At 49.4% G+C, this 26,445-nt stretch overlaps 1 protein-coding gene across 2 annotated transcripts in view; it reads right to left on the bottom strand.

Annotated features, from left to right (window-relative positions):
* Nucleotides 1-8,318: 8,318 nt before the first annotated feature.
* The window catches only part of pik3cd (phosphatidylinositol-4,5-bisphosphate 3-kinase catalytic subunit delta), a 155,283-nt gene continuing 137,156 nt past the window's right edge, over nucleotides 8,319-26,445 (bottom strand). For both annotated transcript variants that reach the window (XM_033048513.1, XM_033048514.1), the window contains exons 18-25: nucleotides 25,799-25,977; nucleotides 23,785-23,888; nucleotides 23,111-23,189; nucleotides 19,290-19,457; nucleotides 16,592-16,715; nucleotides 13,367-13,512; nucleotides 11,513-11,645; nucleotides 8,319-9,617 (exon numbers count right to left, since the gene is read on the bottom strand). In XM_033048513.1, the coding sequence (XP_032904404.1) occupies nucleotides 9,480-9,617; nucleotides 11,513-11,645; nucleotides 13,367-13,512; nucleotides 16,592-16,715; nucleotides 19,290-19,457; nucleotides 23,111-23,189; nucleotides 23,785-23,888; nucleotides 25,799-25,977 (1,071 nt within the window). In that variant the 3' untranslated portion in view covers nucleotides 8,319-9,479. The remainder of the gene's footprint in view (nucleotides 9,618-11,512; nucleotides 11,646-13,366; nucleotides 13,513-16,591; nucleotides 16,716-19,289; nucleotides 19,458-23,110; nucleotides 23,190-23,784; nucleotides 23,889-25,798; nucleotides 25,978-26,445) is intronic.

The raw sequence follows: 26,445 nt of genomic DNA on the forward strand, positions 1-26,445 counted from the left end.
CAGAAGCCTGATAACAGAGGGGAAGAAGCCTCCCCTGAATCTGGCAGTGCGTGGTTTCAAGCTTCTGTATCTTCCTCCCGAGAGCAGGGAGAAGAAGGAATGACCGAGCAGGACAAGGCATAGATTATGTTGGCTGCTTTTCGAGGCAGCGTGAAATGTAGATCAATGGTTCTTTATTATCATGTGTAGCAAGGTAGAGTGAAATTCCTTCTTGCATTAGGGAGATCAGTAATATTGCCATACAGAAATACAACCCCCGATTAACTACAGAGTGCAAATCAATGGATATTTTTAAGGTGAAGATCGATAGATTCTTGATTAGTACGGGTGTCCGGAGTTATGGGGAGAAGGCAGGAGAATGGGGTTGAGAGGGAAAGATTGATCAGCCATGATTGAATGGCGTAATTGACATGATGGACAGAATGGCCTAATTCTGCTCCTATAACTTATATGAACTTATAATCAGCCCTTATAAGCAGGATTGACATATGATGAAAGAATAGATCGACTGGGCTTATATTCACTGGAATTTAGAAGGATGAGAGGATGTCTTACAGAAACATGTAAACTTCTTAAGGGATTGGACAGGCTAGATGCAGGAAAAATGTTCCCGATGTTGAGGGAGTCCAGAACCAGGGGTCACAGTTAAAGAATAAGGGGTAGGCCATTTAGGACTGAGATGAAGAAAAACGTTTTCACCCAGAGAGTTGTGAATCTGTGGAATTCTCTGCCACAGTCGAGGACAATTCACTGGATGTTTTCAAGAGAGAGTTAGATTTAGCTCTTAGGGCTAATGAAATCAAGGGATATGGGGAGAAAGCAGGAACGGGGTACTGATTTTAGATGATCAGCCATGATCATATTGAGTGACGGTGCTGGTTCGAAGGGCCGAATGGCCTACTCCTGCACCTATTTTCTATGTTTCTATGTTAAACAGTAGGTTTTGATTTGGCATCTTCAATGTACGATTTCTGGAGATCCATATATTCTGCTTTCTTTGATTTACCCAACACATTGCATCAACAAGGGCGTAAGGTGGCGCATTGGTAGAGTTGCTGCCTTACAGCGCCAGAGACCCGGGTTCGATCCTGGCTACGGATGCTGTCTGTATGGAGTTTGTACGTTCTCCATGTGACCGCGTGGGTTTCCCCCAGGTGCTCCGGTTTCCTCCCACACTCCAAAAGGGTACCGGTTTGTAGTTTGGCTTCTATAAATCATCCCTGGTGCATTGGGTAGTGCCAGTGTATGGGTGATCGCTGGTCGGCGCAGACCCGGTGAGCCGAAGGGTCTGTTTCCACGCAGCATCTCCAAAGTCTAAAGTCTGAACCACTGGCCAACACCTCCATCTACTGGAGCCACAGGGGACTGCAGATACTGGAATCTTGAGCAAAACACAAAGTGCTGGAAGAACTCAGTGGCTCAGCCAGCATCTGTGGAGAGAAATGGACAGACCACGTTTTGGGTTGGAACCCTTCTTCAGACTGATCCAGTATTTTGTGTCTATCTTCGGTACAAGCCAGCAACTGCAGTTCCTTCCTACAATTTCTGTCGTCACTACTATAGGCATCTTGAGCAGTTAATGGGTAACAAGTCAATTAACCTACAAACCTGTACGTCTTTGAAGTGTGGGAGGAAACTGGGAAAACCTATGTGGTCACAGGGAGAAGGTAGAAACTCTGAACAGACAGCACCCGTAGTCAGGATCGAACATGGGCCTGTGGCGCAGTGAGGCAGCAAGTCTACCGCTGGGCCACCGTGGCCCCACAGCTTGGTTTGTGAACAGCTCTGCCCAAGATGGCGAGAGGGTTGTAGATGTAGCCCAGTCCATTCACACCGATCAAAATCCTCACCATCAACTCTATGTATACCTGCATCACGCTGCCTCGGGAGAGCAGCCAACACAACCAGAGACTTGTCCCACCCCGGTCATTCCTCTCGCTCCTGCCCAGCAACAGGTACAGAAGCTTGATTGAGGGCACCACCTGACTCAAGAACAGCTTCTTCCCCTTTGAAATTAGGCTTCTGGATGGTCCTTCAATAACAAGGCTCGATTCCATGAAACTGCCAGATTCACCTCTGCCCCATTGTGGACATGGGACCTTGTCTCTGGAACTGATGCACTGCAATGCTGAGAACTATATTCTGCATTCTGTATCTTCCCCTTTGCACTGCCTATTGTATACTGAGTTTGGCCTGATTGTATTTAATGTGTAGTATTACCTGATCAGATTGGGCATCTTGCAAAAACAAAGCATCGTACTGTACCTCGGTACAAGTGATAATAAAAACCTAAACATAAAGTTCTGACTTGGTTCAAAGAGGCCGAACAATTTGTTCCCTTCTCAATGAACGATCCGTCTGGGATTTTGCGATGTGGGTTGGGAGACTCGTGTTCCTCGTACCTGGTGACATACAAGACGCTGAGGGTCTTGACATGATGGATGTGGAGAATATGTTTCCTTGTGGGAGAATGGAGAAACAGGCTGGCTGCTGATAAGGGAACCCCCAGCATAAGTAGGTAGTCGGGGAATATTTTTCTCTGAGATTTGGAATTCTCTTCCACCAAGGATGATGGAAGAAGCAGTCTTTGAATATTTCTATGGCTGAGAGAGTCGGAGTCGTACAGCACGGAAACAAGCCCTTCAGCCCAACTCGTTCATACCGAACAAGAATCCCAATGTAAACTAGCCCCGTTTACCCTCGATTGGCTCATCTCCCTCTAAACTAGTCACAGGTCTCCAGTCTTCTTGGTATCTTTTTAAAAAACTCAATCAAATCCATGAGACACCATGTCCCACGTGCAAAGCCATGTTGACTATCGATAATCAGCCTCCGTCTATCCAAATGTCTTCTCCCTCAGCATCCTCTCCAGTCGCTTTCCTATCACAGGTGTGAGGTCTATCATTCCCAGGTTTTTCTTTGCAGCCCTTCTTAAATTAGCCGTCCCCCAGCCCGCGGCAACCTCTGATCACGATGCATATGTATCTCAGCCAGGGCACCTGCAATATCCTTTTGAGCTTCCCAAAGTGTCCTTGGATGCACAGAATCTCTGCCCAGAGTAGGGAAATCGAGGACCAGAGGACATGGGTTCAAGATGAAGGGGAAAAGATTTAATAGGAATCTGAGGGGTAACTTTTTCACACAAAGGGTGGTGTGTGTATGGAACAAGCTGCTGGAAGAGGTAGTTCAGTCTGGGACTATCCCAACATTTAAGAAAACAGTTAGACAGGTACATGGATAGGACAAGTTTGGAGGGACATAGGCAGGTGGGACTAGTGTAGCTGGGACATGTTGGAAAATATCTGGAATCCTGACATCCTGCAAAATAGACAGTGAATATTCACCTTATCTAGGCTGGGCCAAAGGGCCTATTTCAACACTGTATCACTCTGTGATTCAATTACTATCTGATCAGGCCTGGGCGATTTATCTACCTTCATATCCCTGGTAAACAATGGGGCGAAATGTTACCATAATGAGTCAGGGTTATAATCAAAGCAGTCATCATCGTATTGACTGGTAGAACCAGCTTGTCTTCACTCTTAGTTGGCATGTCCATATTACAGGGGTGACCTTCCATGGGGAACATATTGCTCCTGACAGTGCAGACCTTAGTGAGTCGACATACAGGAAGGCTGTAAGTACCGTGCGAACCTTAATGAATCGCAGGAAGTTTAACCCTCGTGCAGGCTAAGAGGCCACGCCATCAGGGGGCGCTACCAGCCAGTTTCTCAACAGAGGATCAAACAGAGGATCTCACACACTGGTGAGACAGTGTGCAGGCAGTAGATATGGAGCTCAGCAGCATGGCAGGAAGACAACTGCCTTCATCTCAATGAATGAATGCTGTATTGCCCACACCATCCTGGCCACACACTCATCTCCCTGCTACCTTCAGGTAGAAGGTACAGGAGCCTGAAGACTGCAACAACCAGGTTCAGGAATAGCTACTTCCCCACAGCCATCAGGCTATTAAACCTGGCTCGGACAAAACTCCGATTATTGATAACCAATTATCTGTTATTTGCACTTTATCAGTTTATTTATTCATGTGTGTATATATTTATATTACGGTATATGGACACACTGATCTGTTTTGTAGTAAATGCCTACTATGTTCTGTTGTGCTGAAGCAAAGCAAGAATTTCATTGTCCTATCTGGGACACATGACAATAAACTCACTTGAACTTGAACATGTGACAAGTCTTTGCTTGCATGGCCAAGGTATGCAAATAGTCACCACATAGAGGGCACTAACAAAGTACCCCTGTGCCAGGTCCCCCTTTGTCCCACCTCCCTCACAGCGCCCCCTCCCCCCACGCCGGCTCCTCCATTGGCAACAAGATAGCAAAATGAAGAAACCGCTCACCCATCTTTGGCAGCGGAGGGGAGTTCACGGCCCAGTCAGCATCACTGGCGCTGAATTTAAAAAGTGCTGGCGGCGCTGGAAGAGCGTGGGCAGTAGTGTCAAGAGTCTACAGTGTTTTATTGTCATATGTCCCGAAACAGAACATAAAAATCCCTACTGGAAGCAGCACAGATACGCACTCCTTAAGCACCACAATAAACAACAACAAAAGTATATACAGGTATATCCATTGCCTAGTTTTGAAATCCCCAATCCTGGAAAATAGACGGTGAATATTCACCTTATCTATGCTCCTCATAATTTAATATACGACTGAGTTCCCATCGGCACGGTGGAATAAAGTCCTAACCTATGCTGTCTCTCCTTACATCTAAAGATCTCCAGTTCCCACAACATCCTTGCCAATCTTTTCTGCATCCTTTTCAGCTTAATGACATCCTCCCCACAGCTCGGTGACCAGAAATATTCACAAGACCTCAAAGTGTGGTCTTGCACCTTCTTGTACAGTTGTAGCGTGACGTCCCGCCTCATGGACACAGTCCCCTGCCCGATTGTATTAAACATCTCATCAATGTAGGAATAAAGAACTGCGGATGCTGGTTTATACCAAAGATAAACACAAAGTGCTGGAGTAACTGAGTGGGTTAGGCAGCATCTCTGGAGAAAAAGGATGGGTGATGATTCGGGTCAGGATCTTTCTACATACTTTCAGTTTGAAGAAGGGCCTCGACTCGAAAAACCACCCAACTTATTTCTGCAGCGATGCTGCCTGACCCACTGAGTTTAGTTTAGATTTAGATTAGAGATACAGTGCGGAAACAGGCCCTTCGGCCCACCGTGTCCACACCGACCAGCGATCCCCACACATTAAAACTATCCAACACGGACACGGAACAATTTACTTTTATACCAAGCCAATTAACCTACAAACCTGTACGTCTTTGGAGTGTGGGAGGAAACCGAAGATCTCGGAGAAAACCCACGTGGTCACGGGGAGAACGTGCAAACTCCGTATAGACAGCACCTGTAGTCGGGATCGAACCACCTGGGTCCCTGGTGCTATAAGCTCTGTGAGGCAGCAACTCTACCGCTGCTCACAGTTATTTCCAGCACGTTGTGTCTATCCCAGCAATGTCTTAGATTAGCCAGGAAGAATGAAGTATTCAAATAAATACATAGCAGGTTATTCCAACACTTTTATTTCCAACAATGCAAACACACTGGCTTATTGCAAATGTCCACTTCTTGATTGTGACAGGCTGCATTTCACACCAAACACTGGGACCTTAGGCACAGTTTCCAGACAGGGTTACAGTGGTTTCTGTCTGTCTGTAGTTCCGTTGCCCAGGAAGGTGGACTATCAAGACCACCACCAGGATCACAGTAGGTACCTCCAACAGCCCACTGGCTGTACGTCAACTTACTATGCAGATTATACATTGTATTACCTTAAATATAACGGTTGATCGAGTAGTAGTACCTGGTGGGACTTTTAATTATCGAAGCATTAAGTTATTTGAAGCAAGGTTTGAATTTATCAAGTATCTTTTCCTTATAACTTCGAAAAGAACATTCTGCAAATTCTGTGCGAATAACCTCTTTTGAAGGCAGTTTCTGCTCACCAGGAGTTCAGGCAGACAGCCCATCTAATGTCTACCTAGATATTACTCAGCGGCATTTAAATTACGGGAATGAGCGACTAACAGCTTTTTATCTCATACATTGATATACAGGGAGGGTCATTTTCTTACAGTGTAGATGTCTTCCCTCTCCTCGCCCAAGGGGAGAGGCTGGAGGGGAGTCACAATCAGTGGCCGGTCTGATTATTTAACCCTGATCATCTTGTGGTGACCAGGCGGGCTGGAGTTAAAATTGCCAGCGGGGTTTGATAGCTGAATATCTCAAAGTCCCCGTGCCATCAACTTTACCCTGGTCTCTCAAGCAGGAGAGGGAGGGTGTGTGTGTGTGTGTGTGTGTGTGTGTGTGTGTGTGTGGGTGTGTGTGTGTGTGTGGGGGGGGGGGGGGGGGGGTGGGGGGCGAGGGGGGAAGAGATGTGCCTTCTTTAAACAAATAAAGAAGTTGGTGAGGCCACATTTAGAGTATTGTTTAAGAAGGAACTGCAGATGCTGGAAAATCGAAGGTAGACAAAAGTGCTGGAGAAACTCAGCGGGTGCAGCAGCATCTATGGAGCGAAGGAAATAGGCAACGTTTCAGAACTGAGATGGTGCTGAGATGATTGCCTGAGTTCTTAAGGTGTTTTTTTTATTAAATACTAAAGCAAAACATGAAGAAGTGTTTCGTTCCGAAACGTTGCCTATTTCCTTCGCTCCATAGATGCTGCTGCACCCGCTGAGTTTCTCCAGCACTTTTGTCTACCTTTAGAGTATTGTGTTCAGTTCTGGGCACCATGTTATAGGAAAGATGTTGTCAAGCTGGAAAGGGTGCAGAGAAGATTTACGAGGATGTTGCCAGGACTTGAGGGTCTGAGCTGTCGGGATAGGTTGAGCAGGCTGGGACTCTAATTCCTTGGAGCACAGGAGGTCGATGCGGGGATAGATCAGGTAGACGCACAGGGTCTCTTGCCCAGAGAAGGGGAACGGAGAACCAGACGTCATAGGTTGAAGGTGAAGGGGGAAAGATTTAGTGGGAACCTGAGGGGTCACAAGCCCACATACACCATAATGCACACACACCCTCATGCACTTACACACACACACGTGCGTGCATGCCCACGCACACAGTGGGTTGTGAAATGAATAATCCAACTGTTGTTCTTTAAGGAAAAGCATCTTGTATTTGGGAAATGAATAACTGGTGGTATGGGACATTGACCCAGCCCCGTGCCCCCTGCTGCCAGACGCCAGACTGACCCTCCCCCCGGGACATAAAGTTGCCTATATGCTTGACCAACACTCACAGTTACCTCCTGTCTCAGCCACATATCTAGGGCATTGTACCTGTACATGCAAATTTTTAAATTTGCCCAGATTCAACATTGTTATAAAATCAGCAAAAAAAAAAGTCTGGTCTTTTGTCATTTGCTGCTGACAAAGTTCACTTTCACAAGTTGGTTCACTTGTCTTGGGATATTAGTTCTGTAAACATATTCCTCTGAGATGCGACACAATAAGTACCATCGATAAAAAGAACAGGAAAAAAAACATTCAACTTTTGTTTTTAAATATGCAAATATTAAACAGCTCAATTTACACACATAGGTTTGCATAAGAAGCAAAACAAAGGCACATTTAACTTCATCAAGGTGCAGTTTCACCAGCTTTGCATCTTTGTTTATCAGTGTGGTCAACCCAAGGCTGCTTTAGTCAACGATGGAGCCTTGGCTGAATGGATCCACATCCAAGGTTGTTTCATGAAGGCGTTTGGGCAGGAATTCCCATGGTCGCTTTGGCCTCAGTGCTAGGACAAGCCACCTTCCCTTGGCGTCAAGCCAACACTAATTGGACACGCGCCAATGCACGTCCATCTCTTCAACATGTTCACTGGAGTTGACTGAATAGTCTCAAACCGTTGACGTTGGGAGAGTGGACTCACCGCTCCTTGTGTGTCCGTAACGACCAGTGTTCCGTCCCCTCCCCACCTCAAAACCATCGCCGCTTCCAAACCTACACAAACAGACCTTCTCACCCCCTCTCCACCATCTCACCATGCTCTGACCCCCTGCCAAGGCAATCCTCTACCATTGGCTTCCAAAGACACATTGTTAGACCCCAATACCCAACAGTGGTTTAGTTTAAAGGTACAGCATGGAAACAGGCCCTTCAGCCCACCGAGTCTACGCCGACCATCCATCACCCGTTCACGCTAGTTCCATGTTCATCCCACTTTCTCATCCGCCCCCTACACACTAGAGGCAATTTACAGAGGCTAATTAACCTACTAACCCGCACGTCTTTGGGATGTGGGAGGAAACCGGAGTACCCAGAGTAAACCCTCACGGACAGAGGCCCAGGTCAGGATCGAACCCGGGTCTCTGGCGCCGCGAGACAGCAACTCTGCCCGCTGCGCCACAAGATTCAGTACAACCTCGTCCTCTTTGCATGGATGGGGTGGGGGATCTTGGGCAACCTTCTCCACAAGGGTGTTGACCACGTTGTACCTCTCAGCAACAACGCTTGTTTAATTTGTTCAGTACCCTAAACCATTCATCTTCACCTCTCCTTGTGCATCCGCAGCAACCAGTAGTCCTTCCCCTCCCACAACTCAAAACCATCCATCTTCAACCAGGCGTAAACCAAAACACATGTTCCTCCTTCCACAATGAAACTGTCTCTTGGGATAGGAGTACTGGAGGGAGGCTTGTCTTGGCAATATGTCTCGGTCTACGCCACCGGTCCCCCTGCCTGTTGACCCAGGCAGGTCAGGGTGCTGGCATCCACTGGGGATCGATCGTTCGAGGAGCCCGGGGGGGTGAGACTGGCTGATGTTTGGCCACAAGCTTTGACGAGGAGTGAAGGCGAGTCTAGTCCCGGCTGAGTTGCTTCACGGAAGCAGACGGCCGCACCTTCGGACGGAGCCTGGGTAAAGCCCCGCGCACAGCTCTGGAAGACACCAACGCTCCGTCTGACTGGACTCTGGATATCTTTGACCGCCACCGTCAAGAAAACCTTCTCTTTAAAGTGGGGAAACTGGAGGAGAGCGGGAGTCATCGCCAGGGCTTTCTCTCTCCAGAGATGTTACCAGACCTTGGTGAGTTGCTTTGTGTTCATCCAAGGGTTGTCCACGTGGCCTATCCCTGGCAGCACTGGCTCCACTCGGGCATTGAGGGAAAAGTCTGATACAATAGGTGGGTACCGCTGGGGGGTGGGTACCGCTGGGGGTGGGTACCGCTGGGGGGTGGGTACCGCTGGGGGGCTGGGTTTTCAGTGCCAGCTCTGTACCCAAGACCTCAGAATTGGGCAGCCGCAGTCACTTTGTAAACATCTATCAAAGTTCGTCAAAAACATTGGGAAAAAGTTTTGCATTCTGCAGGCGTCTGTGTATCTGCCGGTCGCTGGCCGACTAGTTCTGTCCCGGCCGGATGCTAGCGGTCACGGTGCCTGGCGGAGCTCTGCTCCCGTGCGTTGGGCCGAGGCAGAGCCGGTCATGGGGCTAGGAGCGGTTGTCCTTGGCCACATTGTGGGCCATCCAGTTCACTTTGGTCTTCCAGCTCTCTCGCAGAGCCTCGTCAAACTTCATCTTGAATTGTCTCATGGCCTCGTCCTCTGTCTTGCCCAGAGCCAGAGAATCCTACAGAGGAGAGGACGGCGTCACACAAAGGCACCCACACCTGCCGGCACACCGTCACTGCACACGGTGACCGGTTAATCCACCCACTCACTGTCCCTGTGCACACCAGCCCTGGGTGCGACTGGGGGGAGGGGGAGCCTGGGGGGGGGGGGAGCCCGGGGGAGGGGGAGCCTGGGGGGAGGGGGAGCCCTGGGGGGAGGGGGAGCCCTGGGGGAGGGGGAGCCCTGGGGGAGGGGGAGCCCTGGGGGAGGGGGAGCCTGGGGGAGGGGGAGCCTGGGGGGAGGGGGAGCCTGGGGGGAGGGGGAGCCTGGGGGGAGGGGGAGCCTGGGGGAGAGGGGGAGCCGGGGGGGGGGGGGAGCCTGGGGGAGACGGGAGCCTGGGGGAGGGGGAGCCTGGGGGAGAGGGAGCCTGGGGGAGAGGGAGCCTGGGGGAGAGGGAGCCTGGGGGAGACGGGAGCCCTGGGGGAGGGGGAGCCTGGGGGGAGGGGGAGCCTGGGGGGAGGGGGAGCCTGGGGGGAGGGGGAGCCTGGGGGGAGGGGGAGCCTGGGGGAGACGGAGCCTGGGGGAGCGGGAGCGTGGGGGGGGAGGGGGAGCCTGGGGGAGGGGGAGCCTGGGGGAGGGGGAGCCCGGGGGAGGGGGAGCCTGGGGGAGACGGAGCCCGGGGGAGGGGGAGCCTGGGGGGAGAGGGAGCCTGGGGGGGGAGGGGGAGCCTGGGGGAGGGGAGCCCGGGGGAGACGGAGCCCGGGGGAGGGGGAGCCTGGGGGGAGAGGGAGCCTGGGGGGAGAGGGAGCCTGGGGGAGGGGGAGCCTGGGGGAGGGGGAGCCCGGGGGAGGGGGAGCCCGGGGGAGGGGGAGCCTGGGGGAGGGGGAGCCTGGGGGAGGGGGAGCCTGGGGGAGGGGGAGCCTGGGGGAGAGTTGGGGTATAGTTGGGGAGGGATCGAGAGGGGAAGAGGCAGGGGAGCGGGGTGTGGGGAAAGAGTTTAGGGGAAAGTTGGGGAAGGGGAGTGATGAGGAGGGGAGGGATGGGTGAGGGAGAGTGTAGAGTTGGGAGGGTAGAGTTCAGGAAGGGGTGGGGAGTTGGGGCAGGAGAGAGTAGGGGGAGGGGAGTTGGGGGGGTGAGTCCATCAATCACTCATTCAAGCTAGTTTTATGCAGCTGGTTAATACACAAAAGGACACAAAGTGCTGGAGTAACAGGCAGTCTGAAGAAGGGTCCCGACTCGACAGCATCTACAGAGATGCTGCTTGACCCGCTGAGTTGCTCCATCACTTTGTGTCCCTTTTGCACACTAGTTCTATGTTATCCCACTTTCTCATCCACTCCCTACACACTAGGGGGCAATTTACAGAGGGCTAAGTAACCTACAAACATGTACGTCTGTGGGAGGTGACCGGAGCACCTGGAGGAAACCCACATGGTCACAGGGAGAATGTGCAAACTCCACACACAGGCAGCACCTGTGGTCAGGACAAAGCCCGGGTCCCTGGCGCTGGGAGGCAGTGCCTCGACCAGCTGTGCCACTGGGCTGCCACTGCACGTGAGACAATAATAAACGTATATCGATAAGAGGGCGGCACGGTGGCGCAGCGGTAGAGTTGCCGCCTTGCAGTGTAGGAGACCCGGGTTCGATCCTGACTATGGGTGCTCTCTGAACAGAGTTTGCACGTTCTCCCCGTGACCTGCATGGGTTTTCTCCGAGATCTTCGGTTTCCTCCCACATTCCAAAGACGTACAGGTTTGTTGGTTACTTGTCCCTTGTGTGTGTGGGATAGGGTTAATGTGCGGGAATCGCTGGTCGGTGCAGACTCGGTGGGCAGAAGGGCCTGTTTCCGCGCTGTGTCACTAAACTAAACTAAGCAGTGTGTCGGGGCGGCGACAGGCAGGTGTGTGGCCTCACCTTGAGATATTGGATGTCCTTGGAGCAGCTGAGCTCAGGAAGGCCGGCTGCCTGCATCAGTGCAAAGAGATTAATGAAGAGAGGGCAGTGCCGTCGCAGAATCATGTAGGCCTGTTCACAATGCTTCCGGAATCTTCCCACCGTGCCAACGGAACAGGAAAAGAGAAAAGAAAAGTCCACGTGAATTCCAACCACGGACAGATACACGACTCATACAACAGACGCACGCAAGCTCAAATACATCTGTATAGTAAACACTCTCTATAACAGACTAGGGAGGGGCGGGATGGAGGACGCTATTGTCTGCCAAAACTGGGTGAGGTAAAGTAGATGAGCATTTGGCGGCACTGGGCCTGTACTCGCTGGAGTGTAGAAGGATGAGGGGGGGGGGGGGGGGGGGAGAGACCTCATTGAAACTTACCGAATAGTGACAGGCCTGGATAGAGTAATCCCCTTCCTACACGTCAGAGAACAATTTACAGAGGCTATTTAACCTACAAACCCGCACGTCTTTGGGATGCGGGAGGAATCCGGAGCACCCGGAGGAAAGCCACGAGGTCACAGGGAGAACGTGCAAACTCCACACAGACAGCACCTGTAGTCAGGATTGAATCTGTGCCTTTGGTACTTGTGACCCGAGTGTGACTGGAGGAAGATGGAGGTTTAAAGCAGGGAGTTTGCCCACAAATAGATTTAGCTTTTTAAATTGTAGCGAATCCCAACAGGACTGCACTGAAATATTTTTTGGTTCTCTCCACATTGACTGAAAGAGAGACCGTCTGTGTTGGCCAGGTGACTGAGGAATGGTTGATGGAATTTAACGCAGAGAAATGTGAGGTGGTGCATTTTGTGAAGTCTAACATGGGCAGGACCTACACAGTGAACGGTGGGACTCTGGGGAGTGTTGCAGAGCAGAGGGATCTAGGAGTGCAGTTCGTTGAAAGTGGCGTCACAGGTAGATAGGGTGACCATCCTGCAATGGTGACTCCCTCCAAAGCACATTCCCCATTCCCGCCCCCCCATCCCATCCCCTCCAGCCCAACTTGCCCACGTCGACCAACATGTCCCATCTACACTAGTTCCACCTGCCAGCTTGTTTCATACAACCAGCACCCATTGAGTAAAAAAAAGTTACCCCTCAGGTTCCTATGAAATCTTTCCCTCTTCACCTTAGGCCTATGTCCTTTGGTTCTCGATTCCCCATCTCCGGGCATTTACCCGATCGAGTCCTCTCACAGTTTTGTGCCCTTCTATAAGATCATCCCTCATCCTCCTGCACTCCAGGGAATAGAGTCCTCGCCTGGTCAACTGCTCCAGATAGCTCAGACCCTCAAGTCCTGGCAACATCGTCATCAATCTTCTCTGCACTCTTTCACGCCACACGATGCCCAAAACTAAACACAATACTCTGAATGTGGTCCCTCAACATCTTATATAACTGCAGCATGACCATCCAACTGTTATTCATGTTGGTTTAGTTCATACAACACGGAAACCTTCAATCCTACCTGTCCATGCCGACCAAATGCCCCATCTACACGAGTGCCACATGCCCATCTTTGGCCCAATTCCCTCAAAACATTTTCAATGCTGTTATAGTACCTGGCTCAGTACCTCCTCTGGCCGCTCATTCCATATATCCACCACCCTCCATGTGGAAAATGTTGCCCCTCAGGTTCCTATTCACGTTCCTCACTCCCCTTAAACCTATGTCTCCTGGTTCTTGATTCCCCTTCCTTGGGTCAAAGACTCTGGGCATTCACCCTATACCCCATCACCCTCCCGGCCCATCGATTGCCCTGGTGATCTGATACATGTTGGTCGTTACTCTGTGTGGAAGCTTGCACCAGTTACCTTTCAAACTTCTCGCTGTTGTTGGTCTTTCCTTGCTGGATCACGTGGACAAAGTCATGGGTTAAAATGAAAGGGACCCGCTCCCTGTTGATGCCAAACTTGCTCTTAAAGTTTCCCAGGAAGTGTCCGAAATCAATGTGGAAGAGCTGTGGGAGAGAAGGATGGAACAGGCACCTTTATAACGGAGTGCAGCATTCACAGATACTGAAAGGGCACAAGTTGTTAAACAGAGCACAAGGTGCTGGAGGAACTCAGCAGGCCAGGCAGCATCTGTGGAGAGACAATGCACGGGTGGCATTTCGGGTCGGGACCCACCATCAGACATCCGAAGAAGGATCCCAACCCAAAACGTCACCCGTGCATTGTCCCACCACAGTTACTGCCTGACTTGCTGTTCCTCCAGCACTTTGTGCTTTGTTCAAGGTTCCAGCTTCTGCAGTTCCTTGTGTCTCCAAGTTATTCAGCAACTTTCGATGATGCACAAGTTGAAGAGGATTTATTTTGGGGTCACAACCAAGATAAAATTCACTATCATTTAAGACACAGTTGGTACTATCATAATATTTTATAGACATGTGGACAGGTACATGGATAGGGCAGGTTTAGAGCGTTATGTGCCCAAGTGCAGGCGGGTGGGACCAGTGTGGATGGGGCCTGTTGGTCAGCATGGGCAAGATGGGTTGAAGGGCCTGTTTCCACGCTGTATGACTATGAGTTACGGAGTCCAGAATAGATTTCTTGTTCAGTCTGGGCCCCTCTCTATTGAGATGAATAAGAACAAATATTTTGTCAGTTTGCTGATTATACAAAATGATGAATATTTTAGACAATAGACAATTGGACAGTGCCCTAGCTTCTGAGATGAGGCAAATAGGATTAGCGTAGATAGGTATTGTGGTCAATAGACAATAGGTGCAGGAGTAGGCCATTCGGCCCTTCGCGGCAGCACCGCCATTCAATGTGATCATGGCTGATCATCCCCAATCAGTACTCCGTTCCTGCCTTCTCCCCATATCCCCTGACTCCGCTATTTTTAAGAGCCCTATCTAGCTCTCTCTTGAAAGTATCCAGAGAACCTGCCTCCACCCGAGGCAGAGAATTCCAGACTCACTACTCTCTGTGAGAAAAATTGTTTCCTTCGTCTCCGTTCTAAATGGCTTACTCCTTATTCTTAAACTGTGGCCCCTGGTTCTGGACTCCCCCAACATCGGTCAAAACATTTTGGTCAAAAGTGAAGGCGCTTTCTTAGTCTGAAGCCTGTCTCCCGCCATCTCCTTCCTAACGGAAACTCAGCAGCCCCGGTTTGAACTGGCCACACGTCACTGCTATCCCAGCCTCCCACCCTGCTGACAAAGAGGATTAAATATTTACTTACACACCAGTCAGCCCCCTAAAGCCACTCGTACCACAACCAACTATGGAAGTGAAGTCACAGCATTTACGCGGAAACCAGAGAGCTTTGGGGAAGAAAGACCCCACAGCCAGCATGCGCTGCATGGAGTCATGGAATTGGACAGCACAGAAATGGCCATTCGGCCCATCTCACCAATGCTGACCAATTCCAGAACCAGGGGCCACAGTTTAAGAATAAGGGGTAAGCCATTTAGAACGGACAAGGAAACACTTTTTCTCACAGAGAGTGGTGAGTCTGTGGAATTCTCTGCCTCAGAGGGCGGTGGAGGCAGGTTCTCTGGATGCTTTCAAGAGAGCTAGATAGGGCCCTTAAAAATAGCGGTCAGGGGATATGGGGAGAAGGCAGGAACGGGGTACTGATTGGGGATGATCAGCCATGATCACATTGAATGGCGGTGCTGGCTCGAAGGGTCAAATGGCCTATTCCTGCACCTATTGTCAATTGACCACAATACCTATCTACGCTAATCCTATTTGCCTCAACTCAGAAGCTAGGGCACTGTCCGATTCACTTCTACCCCATTGCGGACATTGGACTGAGTCTCTGGAACTGATGCGCTACAATGCCGAGAACTGTATCTTCCCCTTTGCTCTACCTATTGTACTTGAGTTTGACTTGATTGTATTAATTGATTGGATTAATTAATTTTATCTGTAATAAAAAGGAGCTGGTTTAAACCCAAAGGTAGACACAAAATGCTGGAGTAACACAGCGGGTCAGGCAGCATCTCTGGAGAGAAGGAATGGGTGACGTTTCGGGTCGGGTCCGAAGAAGGGTCCTGACCCGAAACGTCACCCGTTATGTTCTCGAGAGTTGCTGCCTGACCTGCTGAGTTACTGCAGCGCTTTGTGTTCATATAAAGTATGATCTGATCTGATGGGATAGTTTGCAAAACTAAGCTTTTCACTATATCTCGTTACACATGACAATAATAAACCTAAACCAAAATCTAAACCTACTCCTTTCCTATCTTAGTACCCCTCCACATACCTTTAAAATGTTGTCATTGTATCTGTGAAGTGAAACCAGTAGATGTGTAGGAAGGAACTGCAGATGCTGGTTTACACTAAAGATAGACACAAAATGGGGAATTGGTCGGGGGGGGGGGGGGGGGGGGGGGGGGGGCGCTGCAAGCCTGCAGCCCTGCCACCAACTTTTTTAACTTTTTTGTTTTTTTAGTGCATCTTAATGTATGTTTTTAATGTTCCTCTGTGTGTCGTGTGGGGGGGGGGGGGTAAAGGGGAAAACGTTTCGGTCGCCTCCTCCACGGAGAGGCGACTTTTTCCATGTCACCTCCCCCATTGAGGATCGGTGTGGCCTTTCCCGGAGATGTGCCCGGGGCTTCGGCTGCGGGCGCAGCGCAGACTCTCATCGCGGAGCGGGCGAGCCCTCGTTAGGGGTTACCGGAGGGGAGCGCTCCGTTCGCTGGCCCGCGGCAGCCTGAAGCCGTGGTCTGCAGAGCTCCAGCTGGTGCTGCCTACAGAGCCTGGGATCCCTCGTTGGGGACCCGGGAGGAGAAGAGAAGGCCAAGTCAATGAGTATTTTCTAAAGCAGAGATTGATAGGTTCTTGATTAGTAAGGGTGTTATGGGGAGAAGGCAGGAGAATGGGGCTGAGATGGAAAAGCTAGACCAGCCATGACTGAATGGTGGAGCAGACTCAATGGGCCGAATGGCCTAATTCTGCTCCTATGTCTAATGATCTGCATGACTGCAGCCTGTAACACTGGTGCATTAATCCCGGCAGGGACATGCACGGTCTCCAGGGTCTGTAACGGGAGCTGCTGCGCTTTCTCCACGCCCGGTTTCCCACCTGTCCGTTCTCCTTGATCATGATGTTGTCGCTGTGTCGGTCCCCGATTCCCAGCACGTACGTGGCCACGCAGTAGCCGGCGCACGAGAGGGTGAACTCCTCGATGGCTCGTTCCAGCGCTTCCCTGCAAGAGGCGGCAGACCAGAGCGGTTTAGTACATCGCCAAAGAGAACGGGAGACGCAGCATTCACAGTCGTAGAGTCACACAGTGTGGAAACACGCCCCTCGGCCCAACCTGCCCACAACAATCAACATGTCCCATCTACACTATTCCCACCTGCCTGTGCTTGGCCCATATCCCTCTAAACCTGCCCTATCCATGTACCTGTTCAAATGTTTCTTAAACATTGCAATCGTCCCTGCTTTGGCAGCTTGTTCCATACACCCACATTCTTTATGTAACAAGGTTACCTCTCAGGTTCCTCTCTTCACCTTCAACCTACATCCTCTGGTCTTCATTCCTCACCTCTGGGCAAAAGACTCTTTATCCAATCTATTCCTCTCATGATCTTGTACACCTCTATAAGATCACCCCTCAGCCCCCTCACTACAAGGAATAGAGTCCTAGCCTGCTCAACCTCTCCCTACAGCTCAAGTCCTGGCAACATCCTTGTAAATCTTCTCTGCACCCTTTCCAGCTGTGCCCTGTCCAACTTGAACTGGGGACTTTATGGCGGCAGAGGACACTAACAACTCTCACTCTGCCATCTAACCTCCTCCATCTCTTGCTGCTGCCTCCCACTCACCACCCACCGAGTATGGCTCTGTCAGGCAGAAGATGCAGAAGCTTGATAGCGCTCACCACCAGATTCAAGATCGTCCCCTTTGTTATTGTTTGTTAGAATGGTCTTTCCATAAGCTAGGGTGCTGTCCGATTCACCTCTACCCCATTGTGGACATTGGACTGTGTCTCTGAACTGCCACGTCATGAGGCTGAGAACTATATTCTACACTCTGTATTTTCCACTTTGCTCATATCGAATGGCGGTGCAGGCTCGAAGGGCCGAATGGCCTACTCCAGCACCTATTTTCTATGTTTCTACCTATTGTACTTGAGTTTGACCTGATTGTATTAATGTACAGTATTATCTGCAATGAAAAGGAACGGCAGATGCAGTTTTATACCAAACAGACACAAAAGGCTGGAGTAACTCAGCGGGTCAGACAGCATCATCGCACTTCAGTTTGACTTGACTGTATTTATGTACTGTATGTCTGATCTGTGTAGATAACATGCACAACCAAGCTTTACACTGTACCTCAGTACACCTGACAATAATGAACCTCAACCAAATTGTGATCCTTGTAAAACTCTGTTCACTTATATCCCAGCAATTGGAAATAACATTTTCATTGCAAGAATGTAATTATTATCGAGCGGGAGGTTTGAACCTGTGCTCGTTGTCACTGAGAAAAGTGCAAACATAGGCCGGCACGGTGGCGCAGCGATAGAGTTGCCACCTCACTGCGCCAGAGACCCGGGTTCGATCCTGACTACGGGTGCTGTCTGTACGGAGTTTGTACATTCTCACTGTGACTGCCTGGGTTTTCTCCGGGATCTCCAGTTTCAATCCCACACTCCAAAGAACTTTCAGGGTTGTAGGTTGTAAATTGCAAATTGTCCCCTGTGCGTGTAGGATAGTGTTAGTGTGGGAGGACCACTGGTCGGTGGGGACTCGGTGGGCCCAAGGTCCTGTTTCCGCACTCTATCTCTGAACTAAACTAAACTAATCACTGCCCACGGGTTGGTTCAGCGTCATTTCATCGCCACCGTTCTGACACACGGTGGAAAATAAAAAGAAAGTAGCAGCAGTGGCAATGTGACCACAAACGTGTCACCCTGACTCTCACCTCTCTTCACAACCGAGCCAAATGTCAGACAAATGTCACGGCACGTTAGACTGTAGACATTCAGCACGGAAGCAGGCCCGACCTTCGACCCACCGGGTCTGCTTTGACCAGCGATTGACCCGTGCACTAACACTATCCTACACACTAGGGACAATTTACAGTTTTTACCAACGCTAATTTACCCACAAACCCGGACGTATTTGGAGTGTGGGAGGAAACTAGAGGAAATCCATACTGTTGCAAGGAGAACTCTGTACAGACAGCACCTGTAGTCAGGATCGAACCCGGGTCTCTGGCGCTGTAAGGCAGCAACTCTACCGCTGCGCCACTGTGCCGTTCCAGACTGCAGGGGTAATAAACATCCCTGGCACGACAGACAGAGCATGCTCCCTGCACTGACGGACGCACGAACAAAGTCTGTTTAATCTAATGTCATAAAACCGTTAGGATCAAAATATTTCAAGTCTTCTAACTGTTCCAGCCATCCAGACAAGACAAGTGTTGTTCCAATCACACGTTTACATTCAGCAACACATTGTGCGTTTCCCTCAGCAAGGGTGGAGTGATGCGGTGTTGCAGCGGTAGAGTTGCAGCCTCACTGCGCCAGGTACCCGGGTTGAATCCTGACTACGGGCGCTGTCTGTACGGAGTTTGCACGTTCTCCCCGTGACCACGTGGGTTTTATTCCCACATTCCGAAGACGTGCAGGTTTGTTGGTAAATTGTCCCTAATGTGTAGGATAGACCTAGTGTACAGGTCGGTGCAGACTTAGTGGGCCGAAGGGTTTTACTTGTAAAATCATTTCTGCCATTTGCTGTTCGCAGTTTAAAGTAAAACAAATCCATACCCTGGGTTCTTTGACTTCAGCCAGTTCAGGAGAGCATCTTTGTTGAAAGCTGCGGTGGCCGCCATGTTGCTTTTATTGAGCTGGATATTGGCGATAGTCTCCGATTGTGGGACCACCTCGATCACTCCCGTTTTATCCCCCGTCGACAGACAGCCGTAAGGAATCATCCTGCAGGAAGGAAAATAATGTCGGCAGTGTGAGCATCTTCAGTAACTCTGTCTCTTACAACCAAATAAAATACCATTGGAGACACAAGAGACTGCAGTTGCTGGAACCGTGAGCAAAAAAAAGCAAAGTGCTGGAGGAACTCAGTGGGCCAGGCGGCATCTGTGGAGAGAAATGCACAGTCTAAAGATGGGAGCCAACCTGAAAGGTTGTATGTCCACTGAGGTTAGTTTAGAGATAAAGCACAGAAACAGGCCCTTCGGCCCACCGAGTCCACACTGACGAATGATCCCCACACACTAACACTATCCTACACACACTAGGGACACTTTACAATTTTTACCAAAGCCAATTAACCTACAAACCTGTATGTCTTTGGGATGTAGGAGGAAACCAGAGCACCCGGAGAAAACTCACGCAGGTCACGGGGAGAACGTACAGACTCTGTACAGACAGCACCCGTGGTCAGGATCCAACACCGTCTCGGGTGCTGTGAGGCAGGAACTATCGCTGCGCCACCGTGCCGAGCTTGCTCCAATAATTTAAATAGAGCCTTGTGACATCGACCCTGACTACAGCCGTGAACAAAAACACTATCAGGCTGGTCCATATTTGAAAGTAAAACTTACGCAAAGTCACCCAATACAAAGTCTACAAAGTCCCTGAAGACAGCAGGTAAAATAGAGCATAGAAACATAGAAAATAGGTGCATGAGGAGGCCATTCGGCCCTTCGAGCCAGCACCGCCATTCATGGCTGATCGTCCCCAATCAATAACCCGTGCCTGCCTTCTCCCCATATCCCTTGATTCCACTAGCCCCTAGAGCTCTATCTAACTCTCTCTTAAATCCATCCAGTGATTTGGCCTCCACTGCCCTCTGTGGCAGGGAATTCCACAAATTCACAACTCTCTGGGTGAAAAAGTTGTTTCTCACCTCAGTCCTAAATGGCTTCCCCTTTATTCTAAGACTGTGGCCACTGGTTCTGGACTCGCCCAACATTGGGAACATTTTTCCTGCAACTAGCTTGTCCAGTCCTTTTATAATTTTATATGTTTCTATAAGATCCCCCCCCTCATCCTTCTAAACTCCAGTGAATACAAGCCTAGTCTTTTCAATCTTTCCTCATATGACAGTCCCGCCATCCCAGGGATCAATCTCGTGAACCTACGCTGCACTGCCTCAATCACAAGGATGTCCTTCCTCAAATTAGGAGACCAAAACTGTACACAATACTCCAGATGTGGTCTCACCAGAGCCCCATACAAGTAGACCGATAGATAAAAAGGTTTATGAGGGGTGGGGTGAAGAGCTGGAGGCGAGAAAAGCCTAGCACCAATTTGGGCCGCCCTCTGGCATCATTGTCCATTATACATCAACACTTGGTATTTGTTGGTTAATAACTGACACCATTTCAGATGTTGTAATTCTAGGGGTTGAAGAGGAGTTTACAATATCCCACACATTATGTTGGTGAAGTTGTTTAAAGCACTTGCTGTGTTGGGAACTGTTTCACAATATTACACATTCGCTTTGTTCCACCCACAATATTGCATCATCTTCGAGGAAGTTTATTCATAGAACAAAGACCGGCCAAGGCTTTCTGCAGAAGCGAGGAACTGCAGATGCTGGTTTGCAAAAAGAAAGGTGCTGGAGTAACTCGGCGGGTCGGACAGTATCTCTGGCGAACACGGATGGGTGACGTTTCTGGTTGGGACCCTTCTTTAGTTTAGTTTAGAGATACAGCTTGGAAGCAGGCCCTTCGGCCCACCGAGCTGGTGCCGACCAGCAATCCCCGTCCACTAGCACTATCATACACACTGATGATAATTTACAATCTTTACCGAAGCCAATTAACCTGCAAACTTGTACATCTTTGGTGTGTGGGAGGAAAACCCACGCGGTCACGGAGAGAGCACGCAAACTCTATACAGTGCCAGGATTGTACCCGGGTCTCTGGCGCTGCAAGGCAACTACTCTGCCACTGCGCTACCATGCTGCCCCTTGTGTGAGGAAGAGTCTCGACCAGAAACGTCACCTATCCTTGTTCTCGAAAGATGCTGCCTGCCCCGCGGAGTTACTCCAGCACTTGGTGTCAAAGCTTTCTGCATCCGCTCAGCGTGCAGTTCATGGTTTCACCAGCAGAAGGTGGTGCTGAGCGGTTTCTGGGGAAGGGCAGGCAAGTGAGAGAATATTTTGCATGTTCACATCTAAAATAAATTAGCTTACAGACCAGTAACAAAGGCATGTGATGTTATTGAGGGTTAAAAGTTTCAATAGGAAGGTGACGTGACACAAATCAAAATTTAATGTGGAATACAGTCAGTGGTTTACAGTGACGTTGAGATAAATGTGACTCTTGAGAGCGTGTCTGGGCCAATATCCATTGCTGCAGTGGAAGCTGCTGGCTTTAATTTCCGAGATGGAGGACATTAAATCATTAAGATTCATTGTGCAAGCGCTGATCTCAGTCATTTCCAGCAGCAAGTATTACCAGCACATTCCCGCTCTCACTCCCTCTGTTCGGGAGGTCACGATCTCACCACAAAGTGCCAAACAATGCCATGAAGCTGCAATGTGATTCCCAAATACAGAGGCTGCCTGGATCACAAAGTGCTGGGTCGGGCCCCTTCTTCAGATTGATTGTAGGAGGGGGAGAGAAAGCTGGGAGGGGGGAGTGGGACAAAGCCTGGCAAATGATAGGTGGCTACGAGATATTTTATTTGCAGGGCAGATAGATGGACACAGGCTGGAGATAAAATGGGACTAACAGTGGCACAGTGTCTGCCTCACAGCACCAGAGGCCCACCTGGGTTCAATCCTGACTATGGGTGCTGTCTGTACGGAGTTTGCACGTTCTCCCTGTGACCACGTGCGTTTTCTCCAGGTACTCCAGTTTCCTCCCACACTCCTAAGACGTGCGGGTTTGAAGGTTAATTGGCTTTGGTAAGCTGTACAAATTGTACCCAGTGTGCAGGAGAGTGCTAGTGTGTGGGGTGATTGCTGGTTGGCATGGGCCCGGTGGGCCAAAGGGACTGTTTCCGCACTCTAAAGTCTAAAATAGAGGGACCAAAGGGGAGGTGTGAAATGTAAAGCCTATATCCACCTATCAAACATACACCTGTGTCCACCCATCACTCACCCGCCTGCCCCGCCTCCAGCTCCCGTACTACTATCAGTCTGAAGAAGATGTCCGACCCAAAACATTGCCTATCTCCAGAGACGCTGCCCTGGTCTGCCGAGTTACTCCAGCACTTTGTGTTCTGCACAAGATTCCAGTGTTTGCAGTTCCTTGCCTCTGTATAAATGCTGCGCTCAGTATCTAAGCTTTAATTACACGAGTGGTTTCTGTAATTTGGCACAAGTATCAGACTCATACTTTGTTTTAGCATTAGCATTTGTGGCAAGATTTATGCACAGGAAAGGTTTGGACGGAAATGGGCCAAACGCAGGCAGGTGGGACGAGTGTAGATGGGGCATCTTGGTCGGTGTGGGCAAATTGGGCCTGTTTCCGCGCTGTGTGACTCTGTGCCTCTATTTCTGCATGTAGAGAAAAAAAAAATCACACTGCTGTTCCCCACATTCCAAAGTCAGCTTCTTTTCATAGATGAATGAAGTTGGTAGAGGGTTAACTAAATGATCGGCTGTTCTTTATTACCGGTAGTCCAGACCCTGTTTCTTCCACAGAACATCCATCAGCTGAATCATCTGTATTACCAACATGTCCTGGCGAAGATCTGTGCAAAGCAGAAAAAATATAAAGTAAGCTGTTCCAACATAGAAATAGGAGACCACTTCTACTTTTGAGATATTAAAACCAGAAAAAACAGAAAATACACACAGCTGGTCAGGCAGCATCTGTGGAGAGAGAAACAGTCGATGTTTCAATTCTGAGACTCTTGTTCTATCAAAGGATTTCCGACCCAAATTGCTGACTTAATTTCATTTCTCACAGAGGTACAAGAGAATGTATATTATTAGACTTGAGGTACAGCGGGGAAACAGGCCCTTTGATCCACTGAGTCCGCACCAACCAGCGATCACTCCGTATCCTACATAGGGAAAATTTACAATTTCTAGAAGCCAATTAACCTATAAACCTATAACCCTTGACAACCGTTCGAATCAAGAATCTGTCCATCTCCGCTTTAAAAATACCTAATGACCTGGCCTCCACAGCCGTCTGTGGCAATGAATTCCACAGATTCATCACCCTAAAGAAATTCTTCCACATTTTCATTGTAAGATACCTCCTTTTATTCTAGTCTTATCAGAATATTCTGTTACCAAAACATATAGACACCAAAACATGCAAATTGAGGATTTTCATACCATCTCCATTCTTGAAAATGATACCAATTTGACTTCCGTCTGGATTCTTGTGAACAATCCACAGAGGCTTCATCTTGGAGTCCATAAACTTGCATTTCTCCACCCTGAAAAGACAAGACGTGAGGTGGATCAGTGCCTAGCTCACTTCAGTCATCAGCCCCAGGGAGACGGTTCGATTCTGACCACGGGTCCCGTCTGTACAGAGTTTGTACATTCTCCCCGTTACCGCGTTGGTTTTCTCCAGGTGCTCCTGTTTCCTTCCACACTCCAAAGACGGACACGATTGTGGGTTGATTGGATTCAGTAAAAGTTATAAATTGCCCCTATTGTGTGTAGGATAGAACTAGTCTAGGGGTATCGCTGGTCGGCGCGGACTCGGTGGGCTGGAGGGCCTCTAAACTAAACTAAATTAAACACACTAGGAAGGATTTACAATTCACAGGTGTGCGGGTCCCTGGCACTGTAAGGCAGCAACTCTTCCACTGTGTCCCCCTAGATATTAAATGACTGGTTATTATTTTCTGAAGGCATCTGCCCTCTGTAAGGGTACGTGTTGATGCCAACATCTACCATCACCCAAAGCGTAGAGGCAGTGGTTGTGCTTCATGTTCGGGAAGACATTTGATTTAGACTTTAGAGAAAGCGCAGAAACTGGCCCCACCGGCCCACCGAGTCCGCGCCGACCAAACACTAACACTATCCACACACTCGGGACAATTTACACTTTTACCAAAACTAATTGAACCTACAAACGTGTATAACTTTGGAGTGTGGGAGAAAACGGATATTCCGGAGAAAACCCACGCGGTCACAGGGAGAATATGCAAACTCCGTGCAGACAGCACCCGTAGTCTGGATCGAACCTGGGTCTATGGCGCTGTGAGGCAGCAACTCTGCCGCTGCACCACCGTGCCGCCCTTGGATTTGCTCTTGAAGTCACTCTAGAGTACGGACGGTCGCTGTTGCAACAGATTCTTTTCTTCTTAGTAAAAATGTCCAAGTTTGGCTTTGAGTTTGTACCCGGTCCAATTGTGGATGTGAGCAAACGCTCCATGGGCATGTGGTTTACAGAGAAACCATGAGCGGTGTCGATGCATTGTGAATAGAGGACATTAACTTGCAGGCACAATAGATGTAACAACAGTCATATACTGAGTGTCTTTCCTGTGAATATATTTTAAGGCATCGCTTGAGTTACAGCGAGGGGAGGTGAAGGAGGTTTGCCTTCCTAGAAAATGTCCCATATCGCGATTTTCCATTGCGCAAAGCCATCTCATCTGACCTTGAAGGTAGACAAAAACTCAGCAGGTGAGGCAGCATCTATGGAGAGAAGGAATAGGTGACGTTTTGGGTCGAGACCCTTCTTCAGCATGATGTTGGGGGGGGGGCGGGAAAAAGAAAGAAAGAGGCGGAGACAGTAGGCTTGTGGGAGGGGCTGGGAAGGGGGAGGGGAAGGAGGAAGAAAGCAAGGACTATCTGAAATTGGAGAAGTCAATGTTCATACCGTTGGGGTGTAAACTACCCAAGCAAAATATGAGGTACTGCTCCTCCAATTTGCACTGGGCCTCACTCTGACAATGGGGGAGGCCCAGGACAGAAAGGTCGGATTCGGAATGGGAGGGGAAGTTGAAGTGCTGGGCCACCGGGAGATCAGGTTGGTTAGTGCAAACCGAGCGGAGGTGTTGGGCGAAGCGATCGCCAAGCCTGGCCTTGTGTCAGGAAACGCAAGTGGAACAAAAAATACACTTCACATTTATTCATTTAAGTTTTATCCCCCCCCACATGAGTTCTCTAAGATCGAATTTTATTCAGTTTCGCAAATTTTGGAATAGTGATTTATGAATTGTGTAAGGGCAAATGTCTAAGATGCCGGAGAGAGTGGATTCATGACCTGCCTTCATAACACAAGCAAAACTAACACGGCCTGTGAGAAGCTTGGACATTCAATGGAGCAGCAACGTTTCTTTATACTAGACCCCCACAGTAACATCTCCTCCCTTCATAGTCAACGCACCAGAGTTCCATGAGGAAGTTGCTGGGAATTAGAGGAGAGTAGAAGTTGGAGAGAGACTCCATGCACGTCTCCTGCTTCATGTACATGTGCAAGGCTTCCTTCGTTTTTACTTTGGTCGTCTTCTGGGAGCTGGACTTCACAAAGTCGTTCAGGGCTTTCATTTTCTTTAACGCTTCGCACTGCAAGAAAACGTGGTTGGGGACAGTGTCAGTAAAGATCTGAATTCATGTAACGCCTCCGTTACTGAACTGCAAGAGCATCCTCAATGTTAAACACACACACACACACACACACTCTTAATTCACTCTTTCACTCTCACACTTACCCTCACAGACACACACATCCTTACACACACACTCTTATATTCACTCTTTCACTCTCGCAGATACACACACTTACACACTCACACACACTCACACTCACACACTTATACGCACACACACACACACTTATACGCACACTTACACACACATAATTACACTTACACACACACACACAATGCTTTGTAAAGTAGCTCAGGTCTCAGATACTCTGCATGATCAAGGCACCCCAGTAATTTGCTGAATGTTGGTGCCTGGGCTCAAGTGAGAAAGCAAACACACATTCCACCTGCTGAGTTTTCCCACTATTTTCGGTTTTAATTTCAG

This window comes from Amblyraja radiata, chromosome 31, assembly GCF_010909765.2.
Source record: "Amblyraja radiata isolate CabotCenter1 chromosome 31, sAmbRad1.1.pri, whole genome shotgun sequence".
In the NCBI taxonomy this organism is placed as follows: Eukaryota; Metazoa; Chordata; class Chondrichthyes; order Rajiformes; family Rajidae; genus Amblyraja; species Amblyraja radiata.